The sequence below is a fragment of the Carcharhinus amblyrhynchos genome, chromosome 31 (assembly GCF_965287045.1).
Source record: "Carcharhinus amblyrhynchos chromosome 31, sCarAmb.v2.hapA, whole genome shotgun sequence".
In the NCBI taxonomy this organism is placed as follows: Eukaryota; Metazoa; Chordata; class Chondrichthyes; order Carcharhiniformes; family Carcharhinidae; genus Carcharhinus; species Carcharhinus amblyrhynchos.
In genome coordinates this window covers 11815154-11832946 of record NC_137354.1, presented here as the reverse complement: position 1 = coordinate 11832946, position 17793 = coordinate 11815154, and the positions used below count along the sequence as shown (strand labels likewise).

The 17793-nt window shown below is 41.7% G+C and overlaps 1 protein-coding gene across 10 annotated transcripts in view; it reads right to left on the bottom strand.

Annotated features, from left to right (window-relative positions):
- The window catches only part of dlg5a (discs, large homolog 5a (Drosophila)), a 183879-nt gene that overhangs the window by 33148 nt on the left and 132938 nt on the right, over positions 1–17793 (bottom strand). For 6 of the 10 annotated variants that reach the window (XM_080215948.1, XM_080215955.1, XM_080215953.1 and 3 more), the window contains 10 exons: positions 16702–16829; positions 16381–16556; positions 14579–14682; positions 12480–12572; positions 8891–9904; positions 5787–5970; positions 4316–4469; positions 3428–3541; positions 2027–2157; positions 1839–1940 (listed from right to left, as the gene is read on the bottom strand). In XM_080215948.1, coding sequence (XP_080072074.1) covers positions 1839–1940; positions 2027–2157; positions 3428–3541; positions 4316–4469; positions 5787–5970; positions 8891–9904; positions 12480–12572; positions 14579–14682; positions 16381–16556; positions 16702–16829 — 2200 coding nt within the window. The remainder of the gene's footprint in view (positions 1–1838; positions 1941–2026; positions 2158–3427; positions 3542–4315; positions 4470–5786; positions 5971–8890; positions 9905–12479; positions 12573–14578; positions 14683–16380; positions 16557–16701; positions 16830–17793) is intronic. The other 4 variants (XM_080215951.1, XM_080215952.1, XM_080215954.1 and 1 more) reach the window with 4 other exon arrangements.

Here is a 17793-nt window from a genome sequence, read left to right as displayed (position 1 = left end):
AACCATTTCCATCAGGACAAGTGCAGCAGTTAAATGGGAACACCATCACCTGCAAGTTCCCTTCCAAGCTATTCAACCATACTGGCTTGGAAATATATTGCTGTTTCTTCACAGTCGCTGGGTCAAAATCCTGGAATTCCCTTCCTAACAGCATTGTGGGTCAACCCACAGCACTTGGACTGCAGCAATTCAAAAAGGCAACTCACCACCACCTTCTCAAGGGCAACTAGGGATGGGCAATAAATGCTGGCCAGTCAGCAACACCCATATCCCACGAATGAATAAAAAAAAGACTTTCAACGTTCACCTCTTCTATCATTGACACACAGTGGCAGCAATGTGCACCATCCAAAAGATGCACCCATGCAACTGTCATTCGATAGCACCTTTCAAACCTCACCTAAAAGGAGGAGGGGCAGCAGATTTATGGGAATGTGCAGGTTCTTCTCCAAAACACACACCATCCTGACTTGGAAATATATTGCTGTTCCTTCACTGACACTGGGTCAAAATCCTGGAATTTCCTTCCTACCATCACAGTAGGTGGACCTACACCACATGTACGGCAGCAGTTCAAGATGGCGGCTCACCATCACCTTAATGACAATTAGGGATTGACAATAAATGCTGACCTAGCTAGCGATAGCTACATGCTATGAATGAATATCAAACAATGTATTAAATTGATCTGGTTTAAGGAAATGAAATTGGTTTCCCAATTTATCTACACAAAATAGTGAACAACAAGCATCTCCATCATCCTTCTCTGAAAGGGCCAGGTTTAAGCATTTTTCATAGATTAGGCTGGCAAGGCCATTACTAAGGGCCATGGTTTGTTCAGCCACATCCAACCCATGCTGGACTGAGTCAACCAAGTCAACTATTTGATTGAGCAAGCAACTGAGTAGAAAAAGGAATCCTCACGAACACTTTGATTAAATGGTTACAGTTGATGACAATAGCACACCGAGAGGATTATGAACATCTGCTACAGTCCACACCACAGAGCTCTTGTTTATTTGGCAGACTCCAAGCAAACCAATCTCAAATTTCTGGATTGTGTGCAAATAAAATTATTAAAATCAATTGAGAAACTTAAGCCTGAATCTAGCTCTGGAGCAGATGTGAGCAGACTGCCAGCTGTCTGCAGTGTTACAGAATCATAGAATCCCTACAGTGCAGAATGCTGCCATTTGGCCCATCAAATCTGCACTGGTCACAATCCTATCCAGGACCTATTCCCGTAACCCCACATATTTACCCTGCTAATCCCCCTGACACTAGGGTCAATTTAACATGGCCAATCAACCTAACCCGCATATCTTTGGACCGTGGAAGGAAAGCAGAGCATCCGGAGGGAACCCACGCAGACACGGGAGAACGTGCAAACTCCACACTGACAGTGACCTGAGGCTGGAATTGAACCCATGTCCCTGGTGCTGTGAGGCAGCAGTGCTGACCACTGTGCCACCCAATATAACTGAAACAATGTCAAAGTGGTAACAAGTGCTTAAATATTCTTAGTAACAATGATTTATGCATAATTCCAATAGCAAATGCCCTTGCTTTGAAACACAATACAGATCTCTGTGGCCATAATTTCCAATTATAAACACTTGAAAGTGTTTGAAATGAGTCCAGATGTTTATGTTCAACAGCTGGAGAAAACTTTGTGACGACCACAGTCAAATCTATCAGTTGATCACACACCGTGCATTCCCCTGATAGCTTACCCACCTCCTCCTTGATGTGCTTCAGAAGAGAAATGGGGGTGGGGAAGGGGGAGTAAAATGACCAGAATGCCTGTAACTGTTAAATCATGTGTCGTAGAAGAGTACCTCTGTCAGAGCCTGTTGTTAATCGGGGGTATCGGGTGTTTGAAGGGATTCGAATCCGTCCGCTTTTACTCGGAGCAAAGGCCAGGCTGTTTGATGAACCTGCTGAGAAAGCAAAAGGAACGGTTCAATGGTCACCCTACTGCCAAGAAATCTGGCAGTATCCCCCAAATGAGCAAGTGAAGAGTTACCAATACGCGCACTGGCAGGCAGAGACTGAGTTCCGTGTGGTGCTGTGCTTCTGGAGGACTCCGATAAATCACTTGAGTGTTTGTGATCTGGACCAGTCAGATCCAAGCTGTGATGTGCATGATGTTGTGGGCTAGAAAGCAAAATAATCACGTTTTATTCCACTATAGATAAATTTCTTCCAGCCCAGCAAGTAAAATTATACGACAAGCACAAGGCCAAAACTTTCATTGTGAAATGTGAACACTAAATTAGTTACACCTTTACAGTATGTTCAAAGCTAACCATCTTTCCATTTCTCCATCTAGCAGTTCCAACTGTTGCAAGTGATTCTGTAGCTTTTGAGTTGCAGGAATGACCACATCTTCCCCTGAATCCCTTCGCACTAAACCGTTGATCACCCAACTTTATCCCCGGCCCCTAAACTAGTTGACATGTGAACAATTGTCCCTTCTCCCTTGCAAAACCGTCATCATCAGCCTCCTCACTATTAAAAAGGCTTCCTACCTTCATCTCTAAGCACTGTCTGGCTCAGCTGACCTGCTGCTCAAATACTTTCCCATTCTTTTTCCAGATTCATCTATTCCAATGCTCCTTACTAGCCTCTCACCCTCCATTAGGTCAAAAAACAATGAAAGAACGGCAACGTATTTCCAAGACAGGATGGTGTGTGGGGCTTGCCAAGGAATTTGCAGGGAGCGGCATTCCCTCAAGTCTGCTATTCGCGTCCTTCCAAAGATCAGGAATGTAGACAGCGTTGCTGAAGGAGATTTGGCAAGTTGTTACAGTGCATCCTGTGGATGGTACTTACTTCTGCCACCATGCATTGGTGGTGGAGAGGGTGAATGTTTTATGAGTTGTGGATGGGGTGCTTGTTCCTGGGTGTTGTCAAGCTTCTTGGGCATTGTTGGAGCTGCGCTAATCCGCTTTTACTCGGAGCAAAGGCTTCTGACTTGGAGATAGTGACAGACTCAAGGAAATCAAGAGGGTGAGTTACTCACCATAGAATTCCTAGCCTCTGATCTGCTCTTGTGGGCCTAGTATTAACAGGGCTGGTCAACTTAAGTTTCAGGTGAAAGGCAAACCCTACCACTTCCCCTTCTCATTATAACCTGCCTCTTTGACTATGTTTTGGGTCAGTTTTCATAACATCTTCTTTGGTGTTGATTCACTTTTTGATTACATCTGTAAAGCAGCAGCAGAATTGTTTCTAGATTAAAATGATAAAGTTACCCTGTAAACTTTAAGCTGTTGTTGTCGCAGTGCATTCAATACTTTGTTATTTTACAGTCCTATCTCAAAGCTGTTTCACACTACGTACGTTGTGGCATTTTAACTTGTTTGGCAGGTCTGGTTTAGCCAGACCAGACCAAACCAACAATAAACGTTTGAAGTACTCTCACCTAAAACTGTCAAAGGTGTGTACAGATTCTGGAAAGCAAATTGCACTCTGAGGCCTGTGTCGAGTCCGTGGCGAACCATTAAAGCTTTCAGTGGGTGAATGGTTCCTTGTTCTACTTTAAACAGGAGGAAAACACACAGTAAGAGATTTAAAAAGGTTTACTAAACCTATCTGTAATATTTGTAAAACAGAAAACTCTAATTTGGTTCTAAGAGTTTTTAATGTTGCAAAAGTCCAATTTGTACAATAAACTTCTCAACTTCATATTATATCAGCATAATAATGGTTTTAAAAATACCTGTTTTAAACCACTTACATTGAATCAAACCCAAGACAATGTGCTATCATCAGGATTAAAATAGACATATCTTTTAAGGTCGGCACAGTGGGACACTGGTTAGCACTGCTGACCCACATCACCAATTGTCTTGGATTCAAATCCCAGCTCGGGTCACTGTCTGTGTGGAGTTTGCACATTCTCTCCATGTCTGTGTGGGTTTCCTCCCACAGTCCAAAGATGTGCAGGTTAGGTGGGTTAGCCATGCTAAATTGCCCCTTAGTGTTGGGGAGCTAGCTAGGGTAAATGCATGGGATTATGGGTAAAGGGCCTGGGTGGGATTGTGGTCGGTGCAGACTCAATAGGCTGAATGGCCTCCTTCTGCACTGTAGGATTCTATGATTAACTGATATGGCTGCAATAGGCAGATTAACAGTTTTATTTTAAAATTTGCAGAGAAGTACCCTAAGTGCATATGTTTGTTAGGAATTAAGTGCATTATATATGAGCATTTTTGTTATATTTTCTTTTTAAAAAATGTCCAAGTACAGAAGGAGGCTCAGCAGGAATAGGCAACGATATTGCTAGCGAAATCTATTGGGTGATTAATACCTATGCTGTGGATGGGGGTAGCACATTTGACTAGCCATGGAGGGATAGTTGGCACTGTGGACCATGCGACTGCGAACCGTGAAGAAAGGAACATTTGGATTCCGCAGGACTGCTGTCACAGCTGGGCAAGGCACAAAGTTTCTCTGTACACTGCCTGTGTATAAAAGGTAGAAGTTACACGTCAATGGTCACACCAATACTGTAAGCACTTTCATTTGTGTATTCTTAAATGAAAAGTCAGCGATAAACTGAAGCCGATGATGCAAGCAATATTCACTGAAAGCTAACAACTCGGCTCAAACACCCTGTTACGCAATTTGAAAAATGTAATTACAGTACAGAAAGGGAAGCATCAAGTGAAAACTGAATACTTGATTTTCCTGCTGGTGAGAGAACCTCTCCTTATGCCATAAAAACATTTCATGATTTTTAAAAAAATCTCTGCCAGATTTTCTTTGCTGGAAGGAGTACACTCTCAACTTTTCTCGTCTCTCCATGTAACAGAAGGAGTTTAGCCCTGGGCCGATTGTGGTAAAACTCCTTTGCGCCCTATTGATGGCCGGCACACCCACCCTGAAGTGCAAGAGAAAATGCTGGAAAATCTCAGGTCTGGCAGACCTGTAAGGAGGGAGCTCCTTGCCAAAGCTTTGACAAAGGGTCATCTGGACTCAAAACGTCAGCTCTTTTCTCTGCTTACAGATGCTGCCAGACCTGCTGAGATTTTCCAGCATTTTTTCTTCTTTTGGTGTCAGATCCCAGCTTCCGCAGTAATTTGCTTTCACCCTGAAGTGTGTGTTGCCCAGAATTGGGCACAATGCCTCAGCTGAGGCCTAACCCAGTGGTTCATGAAGGCTAAGCTTAACTTGCTGGCTTTTGTGCTCTCTGCTACCATTTATAAAACTGAGGATTCAGTGGGCATTTTAACAGTCTTATCCACTTGTCCTGCCACCTTCAAAGGTTTGTGTGTGTGAACCACCAGACCTCTCTGCTCCTGCAGCTTAGACTATACCATTCAGATTACATTGCCTCTTCTCATTCTTCCTTCCTGCACCTGTAATAAATCTGTAACAGACATTAACATTTTAAAGCCTTTTATTTGAATAGTTGCAACATGTATATCTGCAAGAAAGGCTAGAGACCTACTCTTATCTAGCAGTATTTGTTATGTATTTATCGCCTTAACCAAACTCTGCACATAATTATGTGTAAACAGAGCTTCCACTACTTTAACTGGAGCTTTGGCTTGCCTTTAGATTTGACACAGTAATTTTAAATTCTTGGATCAATAATAACTCTCTCATCTTTAATTCCATATCCAAAACTTCTAACCACATTTTTTTGATGATATTTCAGGAAAGGAATGAACCAGGAACGTGATTCTTAAACGCTAAATTAAAGTAAATGAGAGAGGAAATAAGCACATTTTTTAATACAGCACCAGATATCTCATAGTTTCTTTCTGTAAACCAACCTGCGGATGCTGGACCATTATAGGCTGTTGATGCATAGCCGCCACTGTGCCTATGCGAGCGTTTTGGTGCGTACCGGTGCCATTCATGTAATTCCAAAGATAGGCATTCTTCACTTGTATTGTATTTGAGAAGTGGTGAACAGGATGCATGACTGTCGTAGCGTGAGTGAGAGTCGATATTTTCCTGTGAATATCAATAACCGCACTCAAATTATCTGCAGTACATTGCCCATCAAAAATACCAAAGGGCTTCCGGGTTATTTTCTGAACTTTTTTCATATTTTACTGGGACCTTGTTACTTTTTTTTTTACATAGCACATTCATCACTTCACCTCCCTGATTCTCTCGGTGCCAGTGCTATTATCCTGCTAAAGTGGGAACTCGCTCGTGCCGTGTGTCATTGCTTCCCTTCAATCAGCGAGTATGTGAGCACAGCCCAGATTGATTTGACTGAGAATTTCCCTCTGGAAGTCTCTGAACTTCCCCAGGCCACTCTGGAGCTTTGGATAATGGAAATCTATTCCATCTTCCTCAGCATCATTTCTATGACATCTTTGCAATATGAATCCTCTCCTTCATTCTTAAATGGCCTTTTCAGAGAATTCATGTCCGTTTCTTTAAAAGGCTTCCACCTTTAATCTTAGCCGCTTCCATGCTGCATTTTTCCAAGTTAATTCAACCAATTGGTTCACTTAATTTTGATACAAATCTTGCTAGCTATTGTAGTACTTTCAAGTTGCTCTCGCGGTTGATCGGTGAAAAATGGGGTAGTGAGTGACAAACTTAAAAACGCAACAATTTCTGTTCAAATTTCCATGCTGATATCATTGGACAATCTAGTCACATGAATATGAAATATAACAATGTAAAGCAACAAAATTGAAACATAAAGTAGATGTTAATTGTTTTGTGTGTAATGGTGACCCTAAAGTTGTGCTTAACTCAACTCCTCTAAATCTACTCAATTTCCAAGTTTCCCAGGAGTCTACTTTTGACTAGAAGCAGGCCTTCTTGGGGCCTCTTGCTAAAAAAAAATTGATTTGACAATTAATTACATAGAAAAAGATCTGCTTTAAATCACTGTTTGCAACTGTGAGAGGGCAGATACAGCTTCGAAAGGTAAACACATTTGAATAAGAGTTACTGTGAGATGGGGTTGTTATTGCAGTAGGGCATTGTATTTATTAACCTCTGACAAAGAAGGGCATTGAGTTTAATTCAGTGTCTGGTTTATCACTCACTATACAGGGTACCTGTCTGCAGCACACAATTCTGAGCGCAGAAATTGCTTCACAGATGATCGGACATGAATGGATTACATTAAGAGTGCATTCAACTCGAGATGCTCACTGGTGCACAAACACATTTACTAAATTCTCGACACACTCAATTTTCTTTTTATTGCAAAAGGTGAATCCTTAAAACACTTCATCATACCATCTGGCGTTTATATCCTCGATTCCAGGAGTGTGAGCACAAACTTTGTGAACAGGTCAAATCAACTTCAACTGATTTAATCTCGCATCTCAAAACACCTCTGCTCACAACAGATACGGTTCATTTTATACTCTGCATAGATAGCACAACCTGTGTATTCAGCTGTAAAAATATCTGTGGATCTGACTTCCTTGGGAAACACCCAAATTCCTGCCACAATTTCAGCAGGAGAAATCCACTCCATTTCTCTAGTTTGATGCTTTCTTGTCAGAGAACCTCTATGGACTCTCCAACAGCATATTATTCACCTTGCTCAAGGTGAAGGTTTTGCTGGGATGGTTTCTGTGATCATATAACATGCACACAAATGAATAACGGCCTCACAATGAAGTACCATGGATAAATTATACCTGGGGAACTGTACCCAAACAAGGAATTAGCACTTTAAAGGAAACGGGATAGGGGTGATATTCGGCAAGAATGACAAATTATTTTGTATCCTGGTAATTCGTATGCATTCTGATCTTCTAATATGCTCTTACAACAGCCCTAAAAATATTCAAACTTGCCCAGGCAACACTATTTACAGTGATCAGAAAGCTGTTGGTTCTATTCTCTGAATGATTCCAACACCACCTAACAGTGCATGTTTTTGAGGCCTTTCTTCTGTTCGTCATCCACCATTAGTTTGGCGTTGTCTGCAGTGCTTATTGATGGCTTTGATCTGAGCAGCAACACAAATTTCTGCCTCCATTTCCTCCAATTGTTTCTGCATCTACACTGACCAAACTAAGCCAAATAGGTCAAATGCCCCTCTTTGGGAAAGTCAATTCAAGAATTGCCCAAGTAGACAATAGAATGTATTCTCTCATCAATGAGAAACTGGTTGAAATTACGTACCCAGTTTTCTCCTTAATTCACCTCCCCCTAACAATATAATCCATTGACTGTGTGGAACTCCATTTTAGTATGAAGAGTTACTATTATCTTCTATTAATAGGCAAGTTTTTTCACACCGATGAAGACTCCAATCTTCTGATCACTCGTAAGGAAACTGAAAATGGTTTGAGAGTGCTAGATCTGACATTTTTATTATAGGGAGACTTAATACCCAGCAAGCAAGCAGATTCCCAAGAGGTGCTTAAAGAGATGCTTCCTGGTCAGGAAAGAGTCACTGTTTAACTGTAGTGGAGACAGCCAACAACGTAGAGAAGTTTTACCATCAACTCATTAATTGAATGCCAATTATATGCATGAAAAGTTAAAAAGCCTCACGCCTAATACATGTCCACCAAAATATATATTGGATAGGTATACATACTTTGCAACTATTCACATCCCCATCATACCAGTTTGTGATTTCTTGTTTTTCTTAAATTTCTGATCTTGACAATCAGGCTTCTCTCAAAAGTGCTGGACCTTGAGATATTTACAGAAGTTGCCAATCTACAGAAACACCACCTCCACGCCACCCCAGACATTAGTCTCTTATTCATGACATGCCTATATCAATTATTGGTCCATACAAAATATCTGAATGGGGTCACTTTGACAATTGTGAACATCTCATTTCCAAACATCTCCATGTCTACAAAATTACCACCATTCACAATGGTCTTTTTAAAGTTAGAAATGTGTCACTTACAGATCAAAGGTCATGACATACCTGAGGGGACAATCCAGAGACGATCAAGGGAGCAAGTTTGCTCGGTCTTAAAGCAGGAGCAGATTTTGGTCGGCGTCTGTTCACAGGCTCTACCTCCTCAACTCTCTGGTTACCTTCTGCCTCCTCAGAAGTCCTTGAAGACATTAAAGAACTTCCCTCTAAGTATGGGGTAGGTTGATAGTGGCTGGCTTTTCTATCGTGAGTTTCATGTGTTGCGTCCTGTTTTCCTCCAAGGGTACCAGGGGATTGAGGCCCCGTGGGACTGGTTGGAGGTGACCCAGTAGTTATCGTAGAGTCTGAAGCAGAGCTAGTTTGTTGTTTGTGTTTAAATTTGAATGAATCGCTCCTCTTAGGAGGCGTGGGGGGCGTTGACCCAGATTCACCCTTGGATGACTGCGAAGAATGTGTCTGTTTCTGTGTTGGCGAGAGATAATCCATCTTTGGAGGAGTCTGTGGCCGTTTGAAGGTGTCCGGATCAAAGATGGGCTTCCTTTGTTTTGGCAGTTTGAATATGGAGAGTTTCCCAGGTTCAGAAGGTGAAACATCCACCATCGTTTTTGGCCAGGTGCCACCACTGTGTTTCGAATTATGCCCTTTCTCTGCATCAGTCTCTACCACCACACAATCCGTAACTGTCGGGTCAAAGGTGAAGCGTCTTTTACTGTGTTCCGCAATCCCATAACCTTGATCAGAAAAGATTTCTGGGCTGAAAGGGCCAGCTTTGTGGTCTGAGTAATTGTGGCAAGTATGTTCAGCTGTCCTGTGTGTATTAGGCTGCAAAGGACAGCTTGAAAATTGTTTGTGTTCACAATAAGTGCCATCTTCATTTTTGCTGTCAAGTATGTTTGAGTCTGTACTGAAAATATCAGTCTGCGTTGAACTGTTGTGTTTCAAGCTTCGAGTGTTAGGAACCTGTACTTCTGACTCATGAACCCTACAGTTACCAGATTTCTCAGACTCCTTTAGTGTTTCAAGTATATTCTGTCCACTCCAAGAGGAACTCTGAGGAACCACCTGCAAAGACAGAAAACAATTAAGTACGCCTTTTAGCAGTGATTAGCACTGATGCTTCACAGCACCAGGGACCTGGGTTCGATTCCCGGCTTGGGTCATTGTCTGTGTGGAGTTTGCAAGTTCTCCCCGTGTCTGCGTGCGTTTTCTCTGGGTGCTCCAGTTTCCTATCACATTCTGAACGACGTGCTGGTTAGGTGCATTGACCCAAACAGGCACCCAATCATGGCGACTAGGGGAATTTCACAGTAACTTCATTTCAGTGTTAATGTAAGCCTCACTTGTGACTAATAAATAAACTTTATTTAACTTTAATCCACAATACTACTCAACTAGGGCCCCATTTTGATAGCTTGTGCGCCAAAATATTGCCTCAACAATTAAGGAGACTGCATCAGATATAATTAGATTAAAAACTAAGTGCAACAGAATATTTAAATTTTAAAACAGAAAGCATTTTTGTCTATGTGAAACTTACAACCTACGAAACATCATTATGGACACAAGTTCCACCAAATGGTAATGTATCTGTGAAGATAAACCATTATAATTTAATCAGGATTGAAATGTTTACCATTTCTTAATGCTTGGTGCAGACAGTGCTGCTTATAGTGGGACTGTGAGTGTTCACGCCATTTGTCCACAGTAGGTGTGGACTCTATCATTGGTGTTTCTGAACTTAAATAAAGGGGAATGCCTGAGTTGGCAAAAATTAACCATGCAGTCATTTGTAACAACGAGATGCACTTTGTTTCGAAGGAAATGGCACCAAAAAGATATTATAAAAGCTCCACACTTCAGACAGTAACTACCTATTGTCAAGTTTACAGTAACTCTCCAGAACAATTTGAGAGCTCACATTCAAATACAAGTATAAAGTGTACATACATACGCCAGACCAGAAGAACAAAAGATTTACTCTGCAGACGTATTAAAACTAAGTACAGAGGATTGAGGTAATCACATTTTAGCAATCTGCAAATTTCACTGAAAAGCTCAGTCTGCCCAAAATAACTGTTGTACTGAATACATTCTAAGTGGAGCCTTTGTAAGTGATTTGTACGATGATTCAAAACATTTATTGTTAATTGTCTGATAACGATGATAGGCTTGCTATAGAGTGGGTGGGATAAGCGGCAGGAATGGTACTTTTAACCAATGTTTTTCCAGTACAAAATTCAAACTCCACAAATTTCAAGTAAGTTACAATATGGCGACTATCAGAATTACAAGTAGTTCCTTGAAATATTTGGTTTCGATGAGGAACACATCATTTCTAGGGACAGTTTAAATTCAATGCAGTCGGTCTGTATGACCATCCAACATATAACGATGGCACACAACTGTGCTTTCAATATAATGAGCCATTAACTGCCAAGGAGAGTCTTACTTATTTTTCAAATTAGCTCATCACCACCATAAATGTTTAGTTTAGCTTGATGGTTTCTGGGGAAACCATGTGCTGAGCAAATTTGTGCTGTTGCCTCCTGTTACATTGCATGGGCCAACACTGCTATATCTATTTACTCTGATCTAGAACAAAGCTGCAATAAAGCACTACTCCAATGCTATAATCTTTGGCGGGTGGGATTGCGCAGGACACGTTCAAAGAACAAAGATAACCTTTCAAGTCAGGAGATACATCTTACAGAGATGTTTGACATTTCCCACACATGTGGGAGCACATTCAAATGAGGTAGATTTAAGATAGAGAGACTCCTGCAGAGCTGCTGTAACACCAGCTGCCAGAATTGATCTGCCAAAGCTTTAGTCATGTGCTACAGTTCACCCAGTGTAGTAATCTCTATCAGTGTTTGAGAACTCCCCCATTTACCAGCCTTGCATTTCCCATAAACTGGATCATAATGCCTTTTAAGCCTGGATTAACCTTTAGTACACCTATGGTTCTTTGTTGGCGTTATTGTTCCCACACAGTAGCCCCACTCCTCCTAAGTCCATAATTGGATAGTTTCCCACTAATATAACATACAGTGGATGAGTAAATAGTAGGTGAATAACCAAAAGATGCTGAATTTTCTTCAGAAATCTAAGAGTTTTTGATTGTCCAGAAATATAAAAGCTGAATTCCCCTCAGTACCGAAAATGTATGAGGGAATATTAGGGCACGGCATGGTGGCACAGTGGTTAGCACTGCTGCCTCACAGCACCAGAGATCCGGGTTCGATTCCTGGCTTGGGTCACCATCTGCGTGCAGTTTGCACATTCTCCCCGTGTCTGCGTGGGTTTCCTCCTAGTGCTCCAGTTTCCTCCCACAGTCCAAAGATGTGCGGGTTAAGTGGATTGGCCATGCTGAATTGCCCCTTAGTGTCAGAGGACTAGCTAGAGTAAATATATGGAGTTATGGGGATAGGGGCTGGCTGGGACTGTGGTCAGTGCAAACTCGATGGGCTCAATGGCCTCCTTCTGCACTATTGGATTCTATGAATATCTGTATGAAACAAGCACTGGTAGGTGATCCATTTGCAAAGGTGACCTAACAAGTGACTAAGAGACTTGGCTGCTCTGTTGCTTACTCTGTTCAACATCTTCCTCACAAAATAATAAAATCCAACCATACCTTCATCAGTGAAAGACTGACAGAATCCCTGCAGTTTCGCAACAAAGCTTCACATTCTGTCAGTGACTTGTTTTCTAGTGCAATACCATTTATCTGTGAAAGAAAGATATTCATTAACAAGCACAGGATACATTAATATCAGCTGCGAGAGTCCACCCGCAGTTTACAGAATCCCAGTGGTTACATTAATGAGAATTAAGTTTATGCATTAAGCTTACATGTTAATAAGCTGCTTGCTTCCACACCATCCATATATAATGGATATAGATATAGTCTGTGTATGTATATATATCATGGCTCTCCTTAGCTTCCTCGCCGATATAAATATGTTAGCCATTTGAGGCTTTCCCTACATTTCAATCCTCTAAGGCACAGAAATATCTTGATCATTTTTTGATGTTCCTTTTAAACATTTATATCCTCGGATACCTTACTCCAAAACTGGGCTATCGTGTAGTCTACAATTGATCTGCATATTGGCTTAGTAACAATTATCCCACGCTGACCAAGTGCTTTCAGACCATGTGAAATGATCACTCAAATTCTTTCCAGCTACTTCCAATGCAGACAGAATCACAGAATATTATAGTGCAGAAGAGGTCCTTCGGCCCATCGAGTCTGCACCAATGCATGAAAGGCCCTGACCTGCCCACCTAATCCCACTTGTCAGGAGTTGTGCCATAGACTTGAATATTATGGCGTGCTCAACCATGAGGCATCCAGCTTCCACCACCTACCCAGGCAGCACATTCCAGAGCCTCACCACCCTCTGGGTAAAAATGTTTTTCCTTCAATCCCCCCCAAATCCTTCCACCCCTCACTTTTAACTTGTGTCTACTCATAACTGGCCCTTCAACTAAGGGGAACAGCTGCTCCCGATCCACCCTGTCCATGCCTCTCATAATCTTGAGACCTCAATCAGGTTGCCCCAAGTCTTCTCTGCTCCAACGAAAACATCCCAAGCCTATCCAAAAGAGGAAATGCTAGAAAATCTCAGCAGGTCTGCAGCATCTGAATGGGGAGACAAAAGAGCTGACGTTTCAAGTCCAGATGCGCTTTGTCAAGCCTATCCAACCTCTCTTCATAACTTATATGTTCCATCCAGCAGCATCCTGGTGAATCTCCTTTGCACCCCTTCCAGTGCATTCATGTCCTTCCTATAACGTGACGACTAGAACTGCCTACGGTACTCCAGCTGTGGCCTCACCAAAGTTCCATACAACTCCATCAGGACCTCTCTGCCTTTGTAATCCACCCCCCAGTTGATAAAGGCAAGTATGCCATATGCCCTTTTCACCACCCTATTAACCTGCCTTTCCACCTTCAGAGGTCCATGGACAAACACCTTTCATGTTATGCACACATTGATGATTACCTGTTGCTACAATCATTGACCTATGCATCCTATTATTCCTTACCCTAATTTAGAGGGCTGACTGACTTCACCTGCTACCTCCCACAGTAAGAAGTCTCACAACACCAGGTTTATTTGGTAGTAAATGCCACTAGCTTTCGGAGCGCTATTCCTTTGTCAGGTGAGTGGGGAATTCTGATCACAAGCAGGGCATATAAAGGCACACACAGTTCACAGAATACTGATTAGAATGCGAATCTTTACACCTAATCAAGTCTTAAAGCTGCAAACAATGTGAGTGGAGATAGCATTAAGCATAGAATAAAGAGATGTGCATTGTCTCCAGACAGGACAGTAAGTGAGATGTTGCAAGCCCAAGCAAGTCATGGGGGTTATGGATACAGTGACATGAACCCAAGATCCTGGTTGAGGCTGTCCTCACGTGTGCAGAACTTGGCTATCAGTTTCTGGTCAGCAACTCTGTGCTATTGTACATCGTGAAGGTTGCCTTGAAGAACAGGTTGGACTTTAACCTGGTGTTGTGAGACTTTTTACTGTGTTTATCTCAGTCCAACATTGGCATCCCACAGTAGCATAGCTGAGATTGGAAACTTAGTAAGATGAAGGAACTGAATCTGTGTCCCGTTGCTTCCATAGCACAGCATGTTGCAGCTCCAACAAGCTGTTTCGCCAGAGGGAAAAACCGCATATATTTTAGGCACAGTGGTAAATTCAGATTACTAACTGTAATGAGTCTATCTCCCACTGTTAAGGATCCTTCTCTTGCAGCAGAACTGCCAGGAGCAACGGTAGCTACATACACTCCAGTCTCCAAGCTGATTCCAATATCTGTAAAAGAGAAAAATGCACAGTTAGCACAATATTAGCTAGTAACCATATATTCAAATGTCAAAATGAACCTTTGTACTTTAAACAGCATCAACTACGGTTAACAAAGAAACTAAGTTCTCTTGCACATCAGAGGTCTCCAAGCTTTCTTTGTCTTCAAAGGCCATTAGGCAGATCTATAGTGACTCGCAGGCCTCATAAAGTATAACTCCATGTTCCCATTAATTTTCAAAGATCTCAAATTGTAGATCCGAAGAGCATCAATTTAATGTTTCTCTAACAATGAGGCAATGGCACAAAATCAGCCCTCCCCAACTTTTCAGGTTCAAACACTTCACAGGACAAAGCTGCAGGTAAGAACTCCAAAAAAAGTCAGCAAAGGTTCTGAGACTAGATTGTCAGAGTTCATGCTGTGGGAAAGGATTAGAGTTTGTAATATTGATAATTCTGCTTCATATTAACATTTAAGCAATTTCGTTTACAATATTTTGTCTGTTGGAATAATGTACTTTGAATTTGAACTGTTTACAGCACAGCAACTGGTTGTTACTATTTGTTTAAAATGAGTTGCTTTTCCATATAGGAACATCCTTTGTTTCCAGCACAGCTGATTCCTTCGAAGGATCGGATTCGGAAACTGAGACGTGCTGAGGGACACACTAAAGCTTGGGGCAGCTGCCGTATTGGCACAATGGGGAAGGTCGCTGTATTAGACCTTTTAATCACAGTGAACCAAGAGGAGCGGAACCTCCATGGGCTGAATGACCCACTGCATGTATCCAGCGAATATTACATACATCTCAGTTGTACTGAAGCACCTTGGAAAGCAACTTGTTCCATGTGGACAAACTTTAAAATAACTTTGCAACCCTTGTAAGACCATTATAAAATGAGTGAAATATTTCCCTTACTGTATTGAAGCATCTCAGAATGTCAACTGATGCATGTAAAGAGCCTGAATATTATTGCCTTTTGTGTGGTGATCATTTTGGAATGTTTGTACTTATCTTACAGACTTATGAATGAAGTATATTTTTGGAAAAGAAAATGCAAGTTAAACATGCCCTGTACAACCAACTAGTGAATTGAAAACAAGTCAGACCTTTCTCAATGCAGAATTTTACCCTCCTTAAATTAACCACGATGTGGAGAAACTGGCGTTGGACTGGGGTAGGCACAGTAAGTAGTCTCACAACACTATGTTAAAGTCCAACAGGTTTAGTTGGTAGCACAAACTTTCAGAGCACTGCCCCTTCATGTTCCGAAAGCTCATGCTACCAAATAAACCTGCTGGACTTTAACCTGATGTTGTGAGACTACTTACTAGATTAACCATGTGCTCTGCACCAGAACTGCAGCTATAAATGGACACATCATTTCTTGGTTTTCCTCGTTGTTGAATTCTGTCTACTCAACATGTCCCAAGGTCAGGGATGCAAATGTGTACATCAATTACCAATATATATAGCATGTATAACCCTGGGCATTGCACAGCAGTAGAGATACATTATGCTGATGGGAGAAACATAATCATTTCAAGTAACTCAACTTGTCATAAATTTTGTTTGCATTTATTCCAAACACATTCCTAAAAGACACATAATGCTCAGTCAGATGGATAAGCAGTCAGTTAGCAACTGATGAGTTTTTGTTGGCGTTAGAAACTACTTTGGACAGAGACACCAAAACTTTAGTTACCTTTGTAACCCACAAGGTTGATATGAACTGGAGTAATAGCTCTCCCTCCCAAGGACTTTCTCCTTCGAACTATCATATTAATGACCCCTCCGCCATTTAGTACAGCTTTAATGACATGCTTCCTGTCCTTGTTGGTAAGATCTACATCATTTATTCTGAGCAAGCAATCATTCACCCTAAAGTAAGAAATAAAAATATGCAGCAGACAAAAATATGAAAGGCAACTTCTGCACCAGTAGAAATAACTTTGCTTTTAGAAAAAATAATTTATATTCAAAATGAGATCTTAGTCTCAGAAAATGAGAAATTAGCGAGTCATACCTTAACCTTCCATCTGCAATGCTCCCTTTGTCTACCTTAATAACAAATATTCCGGAGTCTCCAGGTAGATAAGGTTCATCAACCCCTCCAGCTACATCAAAACCTAAAGCCTTCAAATCCATGTCATCCTACATTAGAAAAGTAATTGCAGTTTATCCCATCAGTTCTTGAGTTTACAACTATAAGATAAGCAAGGACAAATCTCCCAATACAAAAATTTTCATCAGGGAGAGGGCAGAATATTTCTTTCACAGATCTGTCGTACAGTATGCATATATACAAAGTGACAGTAGACCTGAGGGATGCTGCCAGCTTCCATATTGTGGGGTTATGGAGGTCTGCATGTTTGTCTGCTGTTTGTGGACCTCAAAATGATAGCTACAATGTAACAGTGATCAGAAAACAGACAGACGCTTTGTTAACGGTAAGATTTTAGAGAAAAAAAATTTAAAAACTGCTCAGCAGTACATCAAAGCCGTGTCTGTTGAAATGCATGGATGCAAATCCACAGAGCCCCCAGAAAGACAAACTTGTTGAATGTCAGTGTTTCAGATGACTTTGCACCTTAATAACACGGCACAACATGTTGGCTAAGGGCAGCAGGGATGGGAGCTGATGTCAGTGTTGGGGTCAGCAAGGAGTTGGGTGAAGCGTCAAAAGCAGAATGAAGGCAGCTGCTAAATTCATCAACAGAAGTCGAGGGGGCAAAGCAATTGGAGCACGAGAACAGAACAGCATCAAGAGCTAGTGTGTTAGTGAAATAGTAGTGGAGATGATGAGTTCTTTCCCCAGACCTGGAACTGAGGATAGATGGAAGGAGGTGCATGGGAATCTCAGTTTATTTTACTGGTGTCACAAGTAGGCTTACATTAACTCTGCAATGAAGTCAGTGTGAAAATCCCCTAGTTGCCACACTCCGGCGTCTGTTCGGGTACATGGTAGGAGAATTCAGCACGTCCAATGCACCTAATTGGCATGTGTTTCGGACTGTGGGAGGAAACTGGATCACCCAGAAGAAGCCTACGCAGACATAGGGAGAACATACAGACTCTGCACAGACAGTGACCTAAGCCAGGAATCGAACTCGGGTCC